The sequence below is a fragment of the Chionomys nivalis genome, chromosome 7, assembly GCF_950005125.1.
Source record: "Chionomys nivalis chromosome 7, mChiNiv1.1, whole genome shotgun sequence".
Lineage (NCBI taxonomy): Eukaryota > Metazoa > Chordata > Mammalia > Rodentia > Cricetidae > Chionomys > Chionomys nivalis.
In genome coordinates this window covers 54,599,733-54,615,891 of record NC_080092.1, presented here as the reverse complement: position 1 = coordinate 54,615,891, position 16,159 = coordinate 54,599,733, and the positions used below count along the sequence as shown (strand labels likewise).

Below are 16,159 nucleotides of genomic sequence, written 5' to 3'. Positions count from 1 at the left end.
ACCCCTCATCCCCATCCCACCCCACCCCCAAGATTCCAATTTTTTGCCCATCAGTCATGTCTATTTCCCATAGCTGGGAGGATATCTATATGTTTTTCCTTGGGTTTACCCTCTTGTTTAGCTTCTTTAGGATCACAAATTATAGACTCAGTGGCCCCTATCCATGGCTAGAAACCAATTATGAGTGAGTACATCCCATGTTCTTCTTTTTGGGTCTGGGTTACCTCACTAAGGATCGTATTTTCTATTTCCATCCATTTGCATGCAAAATTCGAGAAGTCATTGTTTTTTACCGCAGAGTAGTACTCTAATGTGTATATATTCCACAATTTCTTCATCCATTCTTCCATTGAAGGGCATCTAGGTTGCTTCCAGGTTCTGGCTATTACAAATAATGCTGCTATGAACATAGTTGGACAAATGCTTTTGTCATATGATAGGGCATCTCTTGGGTATATTCCCAAGAGTGGTATTGCTGGGTCCAGGGGTAGGTTGATCCCAATTTTTCTGAGAAACCGCCACACTGATTTCCAAAGTGGTTGCACAAGTTTGCAGTCCCACCAGCAATGGATGAGGGTACCCCTTTCTCCACAACCTCTCCAGCAAAGGCTATCCTTGGTGTTTTTGATTTTAGCCATTCTGACAGGTGTAAGATGATATCTCAAAGTTGTTTTGATTTGCATTTCTCTGATCGCTAAGGAGGTTGAGCATGACCTTAAGTATCTTTTGGCCATTTGAACTTCTTCTGTTGAGAATTCTCTGTTCAGTTCAGTGCCCCATTTTTTAATTGGGTTAATTATCCTTTTAAAGTCTAGTTTCTTGAGTTCTTTATATATTTTGGAGATCAGACCTTTGTCTGTTGCGGGGTTGGTGAAGATCTTCTCCCAGTCAGTAGGCTGCCTTTTTGTCTTAATGACAGTGTCCTTTGCTTTACAGAAGCTTCTCAGTTTCAGGAGGTCCCATTTATTCAATGTTGCCCTTAATGTCTGTGCTGCTGGGGTTATACATAGGAAGCGATCTCCAGTGCCCATATGTTGTAGGGTACTTCCCATTTTCTCTTCTATCAGGTTCAGTGTGTTCAGATTGATATTGAGGTCTTTGATCCATTTGGACTTGAGTTTTGTGCATGGTGATAGATATGGGTCTATTTTCATTCTTCTACAGGTTGACATCCAATTGTGCCAGCACCATTTGTTGAAGATGCTTTCTTTCTTCCATTGTATACTTTTAGCTCCTTTATCAAAAATCAGTTGTTCATAGGTTTGTGGGTTAAAATCCGGGTCTTCTATACGATTCCATTGGTCGACTTCTCTGTTTTTATGCCAGTACCACGCTGTTTTCATTACTGTAGCTCTGTAATAGAGTTTGAAGTCAGGGATGGTAATGCCTCCAGAAGTTCCTTTATTGTATAAGATTGTTTTGGCTATCCTGGGTTTTTTGTTTCTCCATATAAAGTTGATTATTGTCCTTTCAAGATCTGTGAAGAATTTTGATGGGATTTTAATGGGGATTGCATTGAATCTATAAATTGCCCTTGGTAGAATTGCCATTTTTACTATGTTGATTCTCCCAATCCAAGAGCAAGGGAGATCCTTCCATTTTCTGGTATCCTCTTCAATTTCTTTCTTCAATGCCTTAAAGTTTTTGTCAAATAGATCTTTCACTTCCTTGGTTAGAGTTACCCCAAGATATTTTATGCTGTTTGTGGCTATCGTGAAAGGTGATGATTCTCTTATTTCTCTCTCTGCTTCCAGATCCTTTGTGTATAAGAGGGCGACTGATTTTTTGGAGTTGATCTTGTATCCTGCCACATTACTAAAGGCGTTTATCAGCTGTAGGAGTTCTTTGGATGAGTTTTTGGGGTCGCTCATGTACACTATCATATCATCTGCAAATAATGCAAGTTTAACTTCTTCCTTTCCAATTTGAATCCCCTTTATCCCCTTATGTTGTCTTATTGCTATTGCTAAAACTTCGAGAACTATATTGAAGAGGTATGGAGAGAGTGGACAGCCTTGGCGTGTTCCTGATTTTAGTGGGATGGCTTTAAGTTTTTCTCCATTTAATTTGATATTAGCTGTCGGCTTGCTGTATATAGCTTTAATTATATTTAGGTATGACCCTTGTATCCCTAATCTCTCCAAGACTTTTATCATAAAGGGATGTTGAATTTTGTCAAATGCTTTTTCAGCATCTAATGAAACGATCATATGGTTTTTTTCTTTCAGTTTATTTATATGATGGATTACATTGATAGATTTGCGTATGTTAAACCAGCCCTGCATCTCTGGGATGAAGCCTACTTGATCATAACGGATAATTTTTCTAATGTGTTCTTGGATTCGGTTTGCCAGAATTATGTTGAGGATTTTTGCGTCGATGTTCATGAGTGAGATTGGCCTGTAATTCTCTTTCTTGGTTGGGTCTTTGTGTGGTTTTGGTATCAGAGTTACTGTAGCTTCATAAAAGGAATTTGGCAATGACTCTTCTGTTTCTATATTGTGAAATACATTAAGGAGACTAGGTATTAGGTCTTCTTGGAAGTTCTGGTAGAATTCCGCATTGAAACCATCTGGTCCTGGACTTTTTTTGGAAGGGAGGTTTTTGATAACAGCTTCTAATTCTTCACGACTAACAGGTTTATTTAGGTTGTTGACCTGGTCCTGGTTTAACTTTGGTATATGGTATTTATCTAAAAAAGCGTCCATTTCTTTTACATTTTCCAGTTTTGTGGCATACAGGCTTTTGTAGTAAGATCTAATGATTCTCTGAATTTCCTCTGTGTCTGTGGTTATGTCCCCCTTTTCATTTCTGATCTTATTAATTTGCAAATTCTCTCTCTGCCGTTTGATTAGTTTGGATAGGGGTTTATCAATTTTGTTGATTTTCTCCAGGAACCAGCTTTTTGATTCACTGAGTCTTTCAATTGTTTTCTGTGTTTCTATTTTGTTGATTTCTGCCCTCAGTTTGATTATTTCCAGTCTTCTACCCCTTCTAGGTGAGTCTGCTTCTTTTTTTTCTAGAGCTTTCAGGTGGGCTGTTAAGTCTCCAATGTGTGCTTTCTCTGTTTTCTTTAAGTGGGCAGTTAGTGCTATGAACTTTCCTCTCAGGACTGCTTTCATAGTGTCCCATAGGTTTGAGTATGTTGTTTCTTTATTTTCATTGTCTTCAAGGAAGAGTTTAATTTCTTTCTTTATTTCTTCCTTAATCCAGGTATGGTTCAGTAGTTGACTATTCAGTTTCCATGAGTTTGTAGGCTTTCTGGGGGTAGCATTGTTGCTGAATTCTAGCTTTAATCCATGGTGATCTGATAAGATACAGGTGGTTATTAATATTTTTTTGTAACTGTGGATGTTTGCTTTGTTACCGAGTATGTGGTCGATTTTTGAGAAGGTTCCATGAGCTGCAGAAAAGAAGGTATATTCTTTCCTATTTGGGTGGAATATTCTATAGATGTCTGTTAAGTCCATTTGATTCATTACCTCCATTAATTATCTTATTTCTCTGTTAGGTTTCTGTCTAATTGACCTGTCCATTGGTGCGAGAGGAGTATTAAAGTCTCCTGCTATTAATGTGTGCGGTTTGATGGCTGCCTTGAGTTTTAACAATGTTTCTTTTACGTACGTGGGTGCTTTTATATTAGGGGCATAGATATTCAGGATTGAGACTTCATCCTGATGAATTGTTCCTGTTATGAGTAGAAAATGTCCCTTTCCATCTCTCCTGATTGATTTAAGTTTGAAGTCAACTTTGTTAGAAATTAGTATGGCCACCCCTGCTTGTTTCTTAGGACCATTTACATGATAAGCCTTATCCCAACCCTTTACTCTGAGTAGGTGCCTGTCTTTGTGGTTGAGGTGTGTTTCTTGTAAACAGCAGAATGTTGGATCCTGTTTTCATATCCAATCTCTTAGTCTGTGCCTTTTTATAGGAGAGTTGAGTCCATTGACATTAAGTGATATTAATGACCAGTGGTTGTTAACTCCGGTCATTTTTTAAGTTGTAAATTTTGTGTGTTCCCCTTCTTTGTGTTGCGCTGGTGAAGGGTCTCTAGTTGTCTGGGATACTGTGGTCATTGTTGGACTCCTTGGTTAGTGATTTTTCTTCTATTACTTTCTGTAAGGCTGGATTTGTGGCTACGTATTGTTTAAATTTGTTTTTATCCTGGAAAATTTTGTTTTCTCCATTTATAGTGAACGAAAGCTTGGCTGGGTATAGTAGTCTGGGCTTGCATCCATGGTCTCTTAGTTTCTGCAGTACATCTATCCAGGACCTTCTGGCTTTCATGGTTTCCATAGAGAAGTCAGGTGTAAGTCTGATAGGTTTACCTTTATAAGTAACTTGGCCTTTTTCCTTTGCTGCTCTTAGTATTCTTTCTTTATTCTGTATGCTTTGTGTTTTGATTATTATATGGCGAGAGGATGTTTTTTTTTGATCCAGCCTATTCGGTGTTCTGTATGCTTCTTGAACCTTCATAGGTATATCTTTCTTTAGGTTGGGAAAGTTTTCTTCTATAATTTTATTAAATATATTTTCTGGACCGTTGAGCTGCGCTTCTTCTCCTTCTTCTATTCCTATTATTCTTAGGTTTGGTCTTTTTATTGTGTCCCATATTTCCTGAATGTTTTGTGATGAGAATTTGTTGGCCTTGCTGTTTTCTTTGATCAGCGTGTTTATTTTCTCTATGGTATCTTCAGAATCTGAGATTCTTTCTTCTATCTCTTGTATTCTGTTGGTTATGCTTGCTTCTGTAGTCTCTATTCGTTTACCTAGATTTTCCCTGTCCAGCTGGCCTTCTGTTTGTGTTTTCTTCTTTGCCTCCATTTCAGTTTTTAAGTCTTGTACTGTTTCCATTATCTGTTTGATTGTTTTTCCTTGGTTTCCTAGGGTATCATTCACTGATTTACTCAATTCTTCAAACTTTCTGTTATACTTCTCATCCATTTCTATAAGGGCATTTTTTACATGTTGTTTAAGGGCGTCAATCCCTTTCATAAAGTCAATTTTATCTACCTCTTCATGATTAAGGTGTTCATGTCCACCTGTTGGGAGGTCGCTGGGTTCTGGTGGTTTCATATAGTTTTTCAGATTGTTAGGTGAATTCTTGCATTGGTGCCTGCCCATCTCTTTCTCCGAATGCTCCCCTCTGGATGTTCTTTTACCAGCTCAGGTCTCCTTGCCTACTGATGTACCTTCCCAGTGATGGCTCTCTGCAGTGCTAGCTCTCCTGGTGTTCTAGTGATGTCTCTCCTTGCTTGTTGCAGGCAGGCCAGTGAAACAAAGGAAGTCTCGCCTGCCTACTTGCCCTGAGGATTTGCCCCCAGCGCCAGACAGACTGAGCTGGATGGTATTATGTGCCCAAAGAGGAAAGGGGGCAGAAGGAAGAAGGGTTCTGGATGCAAGCTGGGTGGGTCAAGAAGAGAGAGGCAGTATGCGGGGTATAGAGCCCCTGCAGGGAGCCCAGGGAGTATAGGGAGGGGGATGAGGAACTTCAGAGTTCCCTTTCCAGGGCTGCTTCTGCTGCCGCTGGTCACAAACTCACCGCATTGCTGTCTCTCCTGGTGCTGAGATCAGATCTCCATGCAGGTTGGGTAGTTTGTAAACAAAGCGCCTACCTTGGTTGGTGCAGGCGGGCCAGTGAGACAAAGGAGGTCTCGCCTGCCTATTTGCCCTGAGGATTTGCCCCCAGCGCCAGACAGACTGAGCTGGATGGTGTTATGTGCCCAAAGAGGAAAGGGGACAGAAGGAAGAAGGGTTCTGGATGCAAGCTGGGTGGGACAAGAAGAGAGAGGCAGTATGGGGGGGTAGAGCCCCTGCAGGGAGCCCGGGGAGTATACGGAGGGGGATGAGGAACTTCAGAGTTCCCTGTCCAGGGCTGCTTCCGCCTCCGCTGGTCACAAACTCACCGCACTGCTGTCTCTCCTGGTGCCGAGATCAGATCTCCGTGCAGGTTGGGTAGTTCGTAAACAAAGCGCCTACCTTGGTTGGTGCAGGCGGGCCAGTGAGACAAAGGAGGTCTCGCCTGCCTGCTTGCCCTGAGGATTTGCCCCCAGCGCCAGACAGACTGAGCTGGATGGTGTTATGTGCCCAAAGAGGAAAGGGGACAGAAGGAAGAAGGGTTCTGGATGCAAGCTGGGTGGGACAAGAAGAGAGAGGCAGTATGGGGGGGTAGAGCCCCTGCAGGGAGCTGTCATCAGTTATTTAAGATTAACACAAAAGGCCCTTCATGGTCTGCATCTCCATCCCCACAACCTCCAGACTCGTCTCTTCTTTCCTGTTCTTTCTGTTCCATTGTCTTCATGTTGTTTTGTTCCTATATGCCTTCACCCAAACTAGTTCTTCCTCTAGAATTTTCTCACCTTCCTGCAAGTTCCTCCTCCCCAGACTGATCTCCTATCACTCAAAATGCAACTCCACTCTCATTGTGTGTGCAAAGACTTCTGAATCTCCCTCTGTCTCACTCAGTTACTCCTTTGCCCTCCTCCCCTTCCATCTCACTATGACAACATTAACACCATCTTTAAAAGTATCTACAACCAGAATGTGCCAAGAAAGGTTGGTAGAATAAATGTGTGCATCAGACACATTTGGGGGTCACTTATGTATACTATTATGTCATCCGTAAATAGTGAAAGTTTGACTTCTTTTCCAATTTGTATCCTCTTGATCTACTTTTGTTATCTTATTGCTAGCTAGAACTTGGAGTACTACATTGAATAGATATGGAGAGAGTGGACAGCCTTGTCTTATTCCTGATTTTAGTGAGATTTGTTGAGCCAAAATTATCTCAGGGCCTTTACCTCAAAGCCTATAGGACAGAAAAAAGCCTGGCTCAAGTTCAGGGCCTATACTTTGAGGTCAGTAGGACAGAGAAAAATCTGGCTCCAGTTTGAGTAAGAATGAGACAGCAAAAACCAAGTAGACACCCCTCCAGCCAGAGGAAAGGTTTGGCTGCCTCTCATTGGCTAGAGGTACCCCCACATCACAAGATGTCACTTAACATATATAAGCTGACGCTCACAGTAATAAACCGAGTTCCTGATTGCCCTGCATCATGGGGCTGTGGGATGGGCAGACAGAGCACTCACCTTTCCCTGGGGATAAAGAGGCTCAGGAAGCCTAGCAGGATGGCTTTGAGCTTCTCTCCATTTAGTTTGACGTTAGAGAGTTGGGATAGTTCCTCTTGTTCTTTGCAGTACCCACAGCACATAACACAATGCTGACACGCAACAGGAGCATGAATTTTTTGTGAGTCAAATGAGAACTCATCTAGTGAGTATGAAACCATCTAGAAGGCCTTCTCTGGAAGAATGTGCTGTTGAGTCTCCTAGGTGATGCTGAAACCATGGGAGTCCACCTGGACAGGACCAGAGACCCACAGACAGTCATTGTATCAGGACCAAAGACCCACAGACAGTCATTGTATCAGGAGGAGGAGCAAGTGAGAAGAGGCAGTGAGAAGAACTCTAGAGAATGCAGGGATCAAGGCTTTGGTGCTGAGAGGTACAAGTCAGAAACACATCAGGGCCAGAGCAAGGTGTGACTGAAAGGCCTTGTGCGCATCCTCCACAAAAAGCCTAAAGAACGGCTTCTTAGGGGACTCCTAGAGCTTTTGGGTGTCTCTACCTTCCCTCCTACATTGTCTTCAGGAGGCTTGTCACTTAACCTGCTGGGGTGACTCATATCTTCCACCCCAACACAGCCACATGAAGCTGATACAGTTTTTGGCAGGTTGTGGTTCCTTAACAGGCATCAAGTCAGTGATAAGTGAACGCCTATCAAGGATGTCACGGTGCACAGCACTCCCCCCGCCTTGTGATTCCACAGTCTTAGCGCTCCTATCCTATGAGATAACCCAAAAGAATGAAAAATTCCCAAACATAAGCGTTAGGCTGATGGCAGTTCTCATTGCCTCATCATGGAAATCCCAGGTGTTAGCAGGGAGTCATGCATTCTTGTCTCTAAGAGAAGTCATGGGTTTACATGTATGCAAGAGAAACAGCAAGACATGATGGATGGAGTTGAGAAATTGGAAGGCCGGAACTGCTAACATCATCTGACTGTGACTTCCTATAACTACTTCAAAGGTTACTGAATCAGGCTGGAGAGATGAGTCAGCAGTAAAGAGAACTTGCTGATCTTGCAGATGGCCAAAGATGGATTCCCAGCACAGCTCACAACCACCTGTAACTCCAGATCCAGATCTGGTGCCCTCTTCTGGCTTCCATGAGCACAGGCATGCACATGTGTATGCACAGGCATAGACATATAAATCTCATGCACATAACATTGATCTTATTTTAATTTTTTGTCATGAAATATCTCTTATCGGGAAACACGAACAAACCACCTGTGCACATGCCCCCAAGTAGACACTGTGAACTTTCTTCCGTTGCCTTATAGGATCTTGACTTTGTGGATCAGTGGCTTGTTCATTCCCTCAGTAGAGCCTTCACTAACTTGGTTCTGTTTCCTCCAGGCTCAAAATAAAATCAAACTCTTCTTGGGTCAAAGGCTGAACTGACAGTCTCTGGCGAGTGAAGAAAGTCATGCTTTTTAAGGGGCCACCGGAAGCTTTGTGGGCATGGTGATGGGCTTTCAGTTCCTCCAGGAGGGTGAAATGCTTCATCATTCGAACAAACTGTACATCCACCATCCACCATTTAGGGTTGTCCACTTTGCTGGATGGGTCGTAATGGGGATTATTTTTTTTCAAACTGTGTGTGGTCTGGGTAGGCCTCCTTTACAATCTCCATAAGTCCCACGATGCCTGGCTGTTAACAGTTTCTATGGTAGAAGAAGGCTTCTTCCTCCAGCTTCATGGCCCTGAGGAAGTTCCGAGCCTGATAGTTGTGAACACCATCCCAGCAAGCTGTCTGCTTGGGCTGTGCTGTGAGATCCTCAATGCTTAACTTCACATCAACGCCTTTCTCTAGCCAGCTTTCTGGCTTGAACCATTTTTTGTTTATGTGCCTTGGTGTTTTGCCTGCCTGTATGTCTGTGTGATGGTGTCAGATCCCCTGGAATTGGAGCTACAGACAGTTGTGAGCTGCCATGTGGGTGCTGGGAATTGAACACAGGTCCTCTGGAAGAGCAAACAGTGCTCTTAAAGACTGAGCCATCTCTCCAGCCCCAGGGTAAATTTTTTTTTATTCAAAGTTGTCAAATAAGATTCCAGTTACCTATGTGCTTTGAGATGGAGACACCACATGAAGGTGATGTGCAATGCACCATGCTAGCTCAATCACTGAACGGGTCTAGTAGCGATGCTTTAGACCCAAACCTTATTTTTACCCATTCCTGTTAAGAAACACTCTAAGATTTCTAGTTGATCTTCATATTCCCACACGCAATGCAAAGACAAAAACACAGCCATGACATGACAAAATAAATATTTATTAGAAATCAAAACTATTTCCTCAATGAGGCCAAAGTAAGTTTTCCTCTTTATGATTTCTTAAACATGTAGTTTCACATATACAACACTAAAAACAAGTCCATAAGTTAAATTTTACAAGAATCAGGCACATTCAGTAAGAACAAGATGATAATTCTGTATCTGGAACTAAAATCACAGTAAATATAAAATAAGTTAAAAATGTGTAAGTCAATGCAGAAGTCAAGTATGGCTTACAGACTCTGGGAGGACCTGTCTCCCCGAGCCTCACTCAGAGCCAAAGGAGACGGTCACCAGGCCGTGAGGAAGGAAAGGAACCTCAATAATACTGTACTCTCTTGGGCAGGTGCCTAAGAGCTCAATGACTTCACAGTACAACTTTTTACTCCTTCCCCTGACACTGGGAAGGAAGGTGAGCAGCTGTGTTATTCCAGACACAGGACATAATGTCTAGAATACAGAACTCTTCTTGGGGAAACGTTCAGCTAAAACAGGGTTTACACCTACTGCCTGAGTATGCTCGATCCCATACCTGGAAAATCTCTTCTCCCTACATTACTGAAATGTAAATCATGGAGTTTTAAGATGTCCTGATAGTTCCATAGAGTCAGTGGTGTATATTGCTGTTGCCATTGTTGTTATTTTGTTATTTGTGACTTTAGGCACATTTGACATTCAGACTTGTCATTAGGCTTGTAAAGACAATGCTCACTTCCATGTCATGTGAAGGAAAAAAAACTAGCCCCTGACTGTGCCAACTACAAAAACACCCAATGATAAAAACTGTGCAGAAGGGTACCTGTGGCCCAGGTATCAGGACATGCTAGCCTCACCTGCTCTGACATGACTTTGGACAAGTCTATGCTCATTCCAGAGCCCGACTGCCCAGGTGTATGGTGAGGGATTTGAACCTTTTGAGCAGGATGCTTTTTGTTGAGCTTCCCTTCCTTGGTTTGGTAAACCTTCTTAGCTTGGCCCTCTGGGATGAAAGCCTTTGGGGAATCCCACATTTAGACAAATATCCAGTTCAGAAATGGTTTTGCCAACAAATTACATCCAAATCCACAGAAAGCTATTCTCCACAACACGTAAGAAGACAAAGGTCCAGCTGGTTATTTCTATCTGCTCAACTTCTGCCACCTTCTCTCCAAGTGGGGCATGCAGAGCTCAGTGATTTTGTCTACCAACTTCCAAGTCAAAGCACAGCTGGAATCCTAACTCCCTGGAGCCAGTGGTTGCCCTTCCAACAAAGACATCTGTTCAAGATGACTCATGGGAACTGCAGCAATATAATACTGGTTTGTAGAATACCTAAGAACCTTAAATTTACCTGATTTCTTCTTCAACATCTTCCCCCATAAGGGCTCAGCCCGTTTCTTGAACACCCCAAAAGCTGAAGCAGCTGTTTACCGAACTGAACCACAATCTTAGTCTAGTTCTCTCCCTGTTCCTGACCGTTAGGAGCACATCTGTTCCTTCTGCCCATGATGTCCCCTCGAATACTCTCTTTTCCAGGGACACAAGCATGCTTTGTCATCTTCCCCTCCCTGAGTGTGATCTTTGAGCACTAGAGATCCCGGAAGTTGAGCAGGCAGTTGGCTGCTGCTGGCTGGGCAGTCTGTGGTACTGTAATCACCCACCACCTCTCCCCCACCTGGCCATGCAGGATGGCATCCCAGCTTCTCATCTGCCCAGCTGAGCTGGGACACAGAACCTTCCAGAATGGCAAAACCTGCCAGAGTGAACTGCTTTGCCTGGTCTCCAGTCAGATTAGCTCACCAATGCCAAGTTTTCTAAAGACCCAACTTATTTATGATCCCTTTATCAATTTAAAAAAAAAAAACTCTTCATAATGATCTGTAATTCTATCTCAAACCTTTCCATGTGAACCCTTTTTACTAAATACCGGAAGAGTCTGGGGTTGGGGGGACGGGTTATCGCATTTCCAGTCACTGGGAAAATTCTCCAGTCTCCAAACTGACTCTGAAATTTCAAGGAGAAGAAAACTCTGAGGCTGAGGATGTGAAAATAAGCCCCAAGTCAGGCAGGCCTTCTTTCCTCAGAAGCCTTCTGCTACAGTTTCGAAATTCACAGTTAACAAAAAACGTGCGCTAGCGGGCAGCTCAGGTGTATTGCTGAATCCCCGCAAGGGAGACACTAACGTGTGCTCGTCACCTCTGAGTTTTAAGACCTGTAAATAAATCAGCTACTATTTCTGACTCAGCTACAGTGAGGCCATCATGGGGTAAGATTGGAAGAGGATGCTTGCCAAACCCTCCCCCCAGATCACAGCTTGTCTCCCTCAGGCTTTATGTTGACCTGACTCTAGCTACCCTGAGACCTAGTATATAATACTTACATCCTGTCCAAAAGCCCAAAATCTAGTTCTCAGCTTTCAAAGTTGCTTACTTCATCTGAAGTAATTTTCATTCAAAACTGAAATGTCTTTCCTGAACTAAAAATAAAAACCGTGTGTCAATTCACTATTAAAAACATCTCTCGTTGGAGACAGTTTTAAGCCTTGGATTTCATCCCAAGGATGGAGTCCCGTTTCCTGTTTTCTGGAGTTTCTAGAAGGGTATTTCCATAGCTCACTGCCCTCTTCCCCCAGCAGATCTGACTTAGCTTGGGTCCTCTGCGTATTCTGGTACAGGATCAAAAGTCGGCCACAAATTCAGGAGATGTAGTCATAGTGAGGAAGTAAAGAAGAAGTCTAGGTTGGAGCTGGCCCCAACAATAGGGCCATTCCAGGAAAAAGAGTACTCGCCCTGCTCCTCAGACTCCAGTTCCTCCCTTCCCCAGCACATGCGCCCTAGAGCTGAGCCAACCTGCAGGTACCTTACACTGGACTTCAGGAGACTTCCAGACTCAGGACTGCTGGCCAAGAATTAGTACTGACCTTCCTCAAGCCACAAAACTCAAGGTGCTTTCCGTTTAGACCCTGACCGCTGCCCCTCAGCAGCCACCAGTCGATGTGAAGAAGGTCTTGCTTCTAATCCAGCATTCTGCACAGCACCTCAGCCCCAGGACTCGGCCTGCAGCATCAGGACCAACCATGGCGTCACATCAGCTCTAAGCCATGCTTCTACACCGACGTTTCTGGAAATTCCTCTAGTTCATCAAATGCATAGAGGGTTGTTTTGCTATTGCTCCTGGAAGAATCTTGGATTTTGTTCACATCTGCTACGGGGAGGGAACAGAGAGAGAGAGATGAGCTTAGAAGTTCCTGTGTGTTAGTGCAATCCTTTTTCCTGGTGGTGCTGAGGATTGAACCCAAGGCCTGAGCTACATCCCAGCCCCCAACCACTCAGCTTTCAAAACCTGTTCTAAATAGTGCTATAGAGAGTCAGAGCTGGAGAGGACCTCCAGTTACACTGGTGGGAAAAGCACATGATTCACATGAAGTCATATGATCCACAAAAGAGGGTCCCACACCACCTCCCAGCAACAGTACCTGTCCGTCTTATGGGCCCTGGATCTTCATTAAGGAAGGACACGTGTGTTTTCCATTCAGTCCACTTCACCTCGTTGATCCTGCATGTATGACCATTGTAATCACTACTCCATGACCGCATCTCAGTAAACAAACACATTTGGGATGTCCCAGTCGCTACTTAGCTCCTCTTCTGACTGATACAGATATGGGGATGCCCAACCTCCTGTTTGCTGATCCTGCCCCTCTCAAAGACTACTGCCCCACAGCCCCTCCCTCTCGGTTACCGCAGACACAGCCGGAAGTCCTCGTCTGCTACTTTGCACAGCTCTCCCATGCGGAATCTGCTTCTCAGCCATTCTGGTAACATTTTCTCAAACTCCAAGATGGTCCTGGCTCTCTAGGGAGGTAAAGAAGCCTGGACTAGCTTCCTCAAGCTTGCTCCGAGAGCCCTACTCCCGAGGAGGGTCAGGTACCCCATCTGGTAGCTCACTCCAGTCCTACTTGTGCTTAATGCATAGGTCTTGACAGTTGAGGTAATCTACAGAACTCAAACATGAGAAAGTAGAAAACTTGGGGACAGATGGCTAAATTGCTTTAATGTTGACATGAATTTAGTATCTTTGGACACCAGGAGCCTCCTAATTGGAAGGTTGGGGTCCTGGGAACTGCATGTGAAAGAAAGTTCAGAAGTCAAACATTCCCACACTCTCTCCCAGGCTTGAACTCCGTGGAGACTTTCCTGTTCTTGAGTCTAGTCTTCCTAGAACACTGTGTACAATCCAGCTAAAAAGGTTCTGGTAACTGGGAATCCTCTGTGTCAAGGCAAAGCTGCTTTCCCTGTAGCCCTGTGTGTCTGTCCCTTGCAGGCATCTCTGCAGATATCTGAAGGGATGCTCTTCTCCTCAACCTCCTTTCAAAAGCCACTTCCTAAGTGACACTGTTTCTAGTCAGCTCACAGATCTGGTCATCACACTGGATCCACACTAGGATTTGTTCTCAGGAGTGAGAAATGATAACATCTATTTGGAACAGACAGAAATGTCACTTCCATTGTTCCAGAACCTTCCTTCTCCTGCTTCAACCTGAGGTCACCTTTCAATGTCCACATATCATGGGGTGATGAAGAATAAAGCATCCCCAAAAGCCTACATTTCCCTGCATGTGCTGTTGTTCAAAACCAAAAGAACCTACCCAGGATGTGCCCCATACCCACTGGTGCTGACTGAGGCTGTGCAAGACCTCAAGATGAAGTGCTGAACAAAGTCCCAAGAGAGGCTGCTGTCCCACTCACCTGAAGGCGCCAGATCCGCTCACTCTCTTTGGAGACATTTTCCACTGTCTCGCCCATCAGGGCAATGAGCATGTTGAGGAGGAGGACGAAGGTGAGGATGACGTAGGTGATGAGTAGGAAGAGAAAGAGGATGGGGTAGGTGGAGTTCTGCTGGATGTTCAGGTCGCCCAGACCTATGGTGAGCTTGAAGAGCTCCAGCACCGCATCGCTGAAGCTGCCGTAGGAGCTGCAGTCCTTTTTGTCTTTGGAGCACTTCTCAATCAGCGAGGCCAGCGCTGGGGGGACAAAACGGATGACCTTGGGCTCTCTGGTGGTTAGCTACTCCGAGAACTCATATGTTTGCATGTGTGCACTGATGCCTCCCTCCTTCTGGCAGCTCAGCTCCCATCTCTCCTCTTCTCCATGTCATGAGGCTGGTTTTCCTGCCTGGCCTCCAGAAATCCCTTTCTGTCAACTGAAACCCACCCTCTTCTCCCCTCCTCTACCCCCAGCTTGGCTCTCACTCATTCATAGCCTACCATGGTTACCACTTGCCCTTTTTATGAACCTGGCTCTTTATAGACTAAGGTTCTGGCTCTATGTACCTGAGTGGTATCCCCCAAGACCATGAGATCCTGCATCCCCTCTTGATGTAGTGCTAAGAGGTCCCTGTGCACAAGATTATGCTTGCTTTTCTCTTCTGTGCAATACACCACAGTGGTTTGTTGTGTGGTGAGCAAAATGGCTCATGTGTAAGTGAATGCTTGGAGGAATAAGTGAACAGGTAAAAGGTCAAATACGCAAGTGACCTTTGTCCCAGCAAAGGCATCAGACAGATGAGAGCAGCTGCCTAATTTGAGCCAACAGTCACTAAAGGAAGAAAAACAACACCCACAAAATTGATATGGAGAAAAACATGCTAAACATGCCATCTCTTTATGCAATGGTTAGAAATAAAATTGGGTTATGCTGTTCCCACTGGATTTTAAAAAGTGACTCCATATCTCTGATCCCCCACAAACTGTAAGCTCTCACAGAGATATCTGAAGTAAACAGTGAAAGTCACAAGATGTGGAGGCCAGAGGAAGTTACGTCAGTGTACCAGGTTGCTCCTAGTTTTTGAAGACTACCCATCAAGTTTCCGTGAGCTCTCGTTTCCCCATCTGTAGAATGGGTGAAAACATCTACTGAGTCTGTCTCGGATTATGATGGATGTGAAAGTCTGGGGAAACCACAGACCGGATGGGTAAGAGTGACAGCCCGGGGTTAATCCATGGGGTCACGGGTGATGACACCAACTTGGTCAAACTGCTGAGAGAAGGAAAAAATCTGCTTGGCAAACACCAATGTGGCAAGTACCGCATTGTCACTCCTGAGGCTGCGTGTGTTTTGTCATTCTGCTATCCGGATAAAGTGCTTTACAAGCACAGCAGTTACTGTTAGTTAGGAAGCAATTACCTACTCCAAATCCAAGTAAGAACAGGATGTAAACAAACAAGAACTTCAGAACATCGTGCAAGATGACCTACAAAGAAATGGACATGATTCAAGTGTGAGGTGCAAACACACCATCGCTGTGCGCCCATCTCCCTCCTGCCCACCTTAACCCTGCCTTCACTCTGGTCATTCTCCTTCCGCCTTCATCCCCTTGATGCTCCCAGGTTCCTCTGAGTGCCCCATCTCTATCAGGAAGCCTTCTTTCCTGCTTTGTTCCCAAGGCTTCTCTTCCCTCAATCTCACCTCCCAGGACACAGTCTCGCTGAGTCTCCCTATGACTTTCTCTATGGAGTCTCACATCTGGGCCTCCCTGGGGGCAGTGGCGTGCCTGTGCCAGCCCATACCAATGTCTGAGAACTGATTGTTGAATTTGCATGAGTGTTATGATCATGGCCATTGAGAAGAACTGAACAAAACATTCAATTGTAGGATAAAGAAGTTCTGGGACTCTCATGAAAAATACAAATTGTTTGGTCTCTGATGTCCTAACACAGATAATGGTAGGCTGTGTTAACTAAGTTGAAATTGGTAGTCACTTCACAGTATATAGCTATACCCA

General features: G+C 44.2%; 1 protein-coding gene and 1 pseudogene across 2 annotated transcripts in view; both read right to left on the bottom strand.

Moving 5' to 3' along the window:
* Nucleotides 1–8,455: 8,455 nt before the first annotated feature.
* On the bottom strand, nt 8,456–10,242 carry LOC130877022 (thymocyte nuclear protein 1-like; annotated as a pseudogene).
* Nucleotides 10,243–12,355: 2,113 nt separating this feature from the next.
* The window catches only part of Trpv3 (transient receptor potential cation channel subfamily V member 3), a 29,738-nt gene continuing 25,934 nt past the window's right edge, over nt 12,356–16,159 (bottom strand). The window contains exons 13-17 of one of the 2 annotated variants that reach the window (XM_057775870.1): nt 15,562–15,628; nt 14,125–14,399; nt 13,118–13,230; nt 12,852–12,931; nt 12,356–12,580 (exon numbers count right to left, since the gene is read on the bottom strand). In XM_057775870.1, coding sequence (XP_057631853.1) covers nt 12,483–12,580; nt 12,852–12,931; nt 13,118–13,230; nt 14,125–14,399; nt 15,562–15,628 — 633 coding nt within the window. In that variant the 3' untranslated portion in view covers nt 12,356–12,482. The remainder of the gene's footprint in view (nt 12,581–12,851; nt 12,932–13,117; nt 13,231–14,124; nt 14,400–15,561; nt 15,629–16,159) is intronic. The other variant, XM_057775871.1, reaches the window with a different exon arrangement.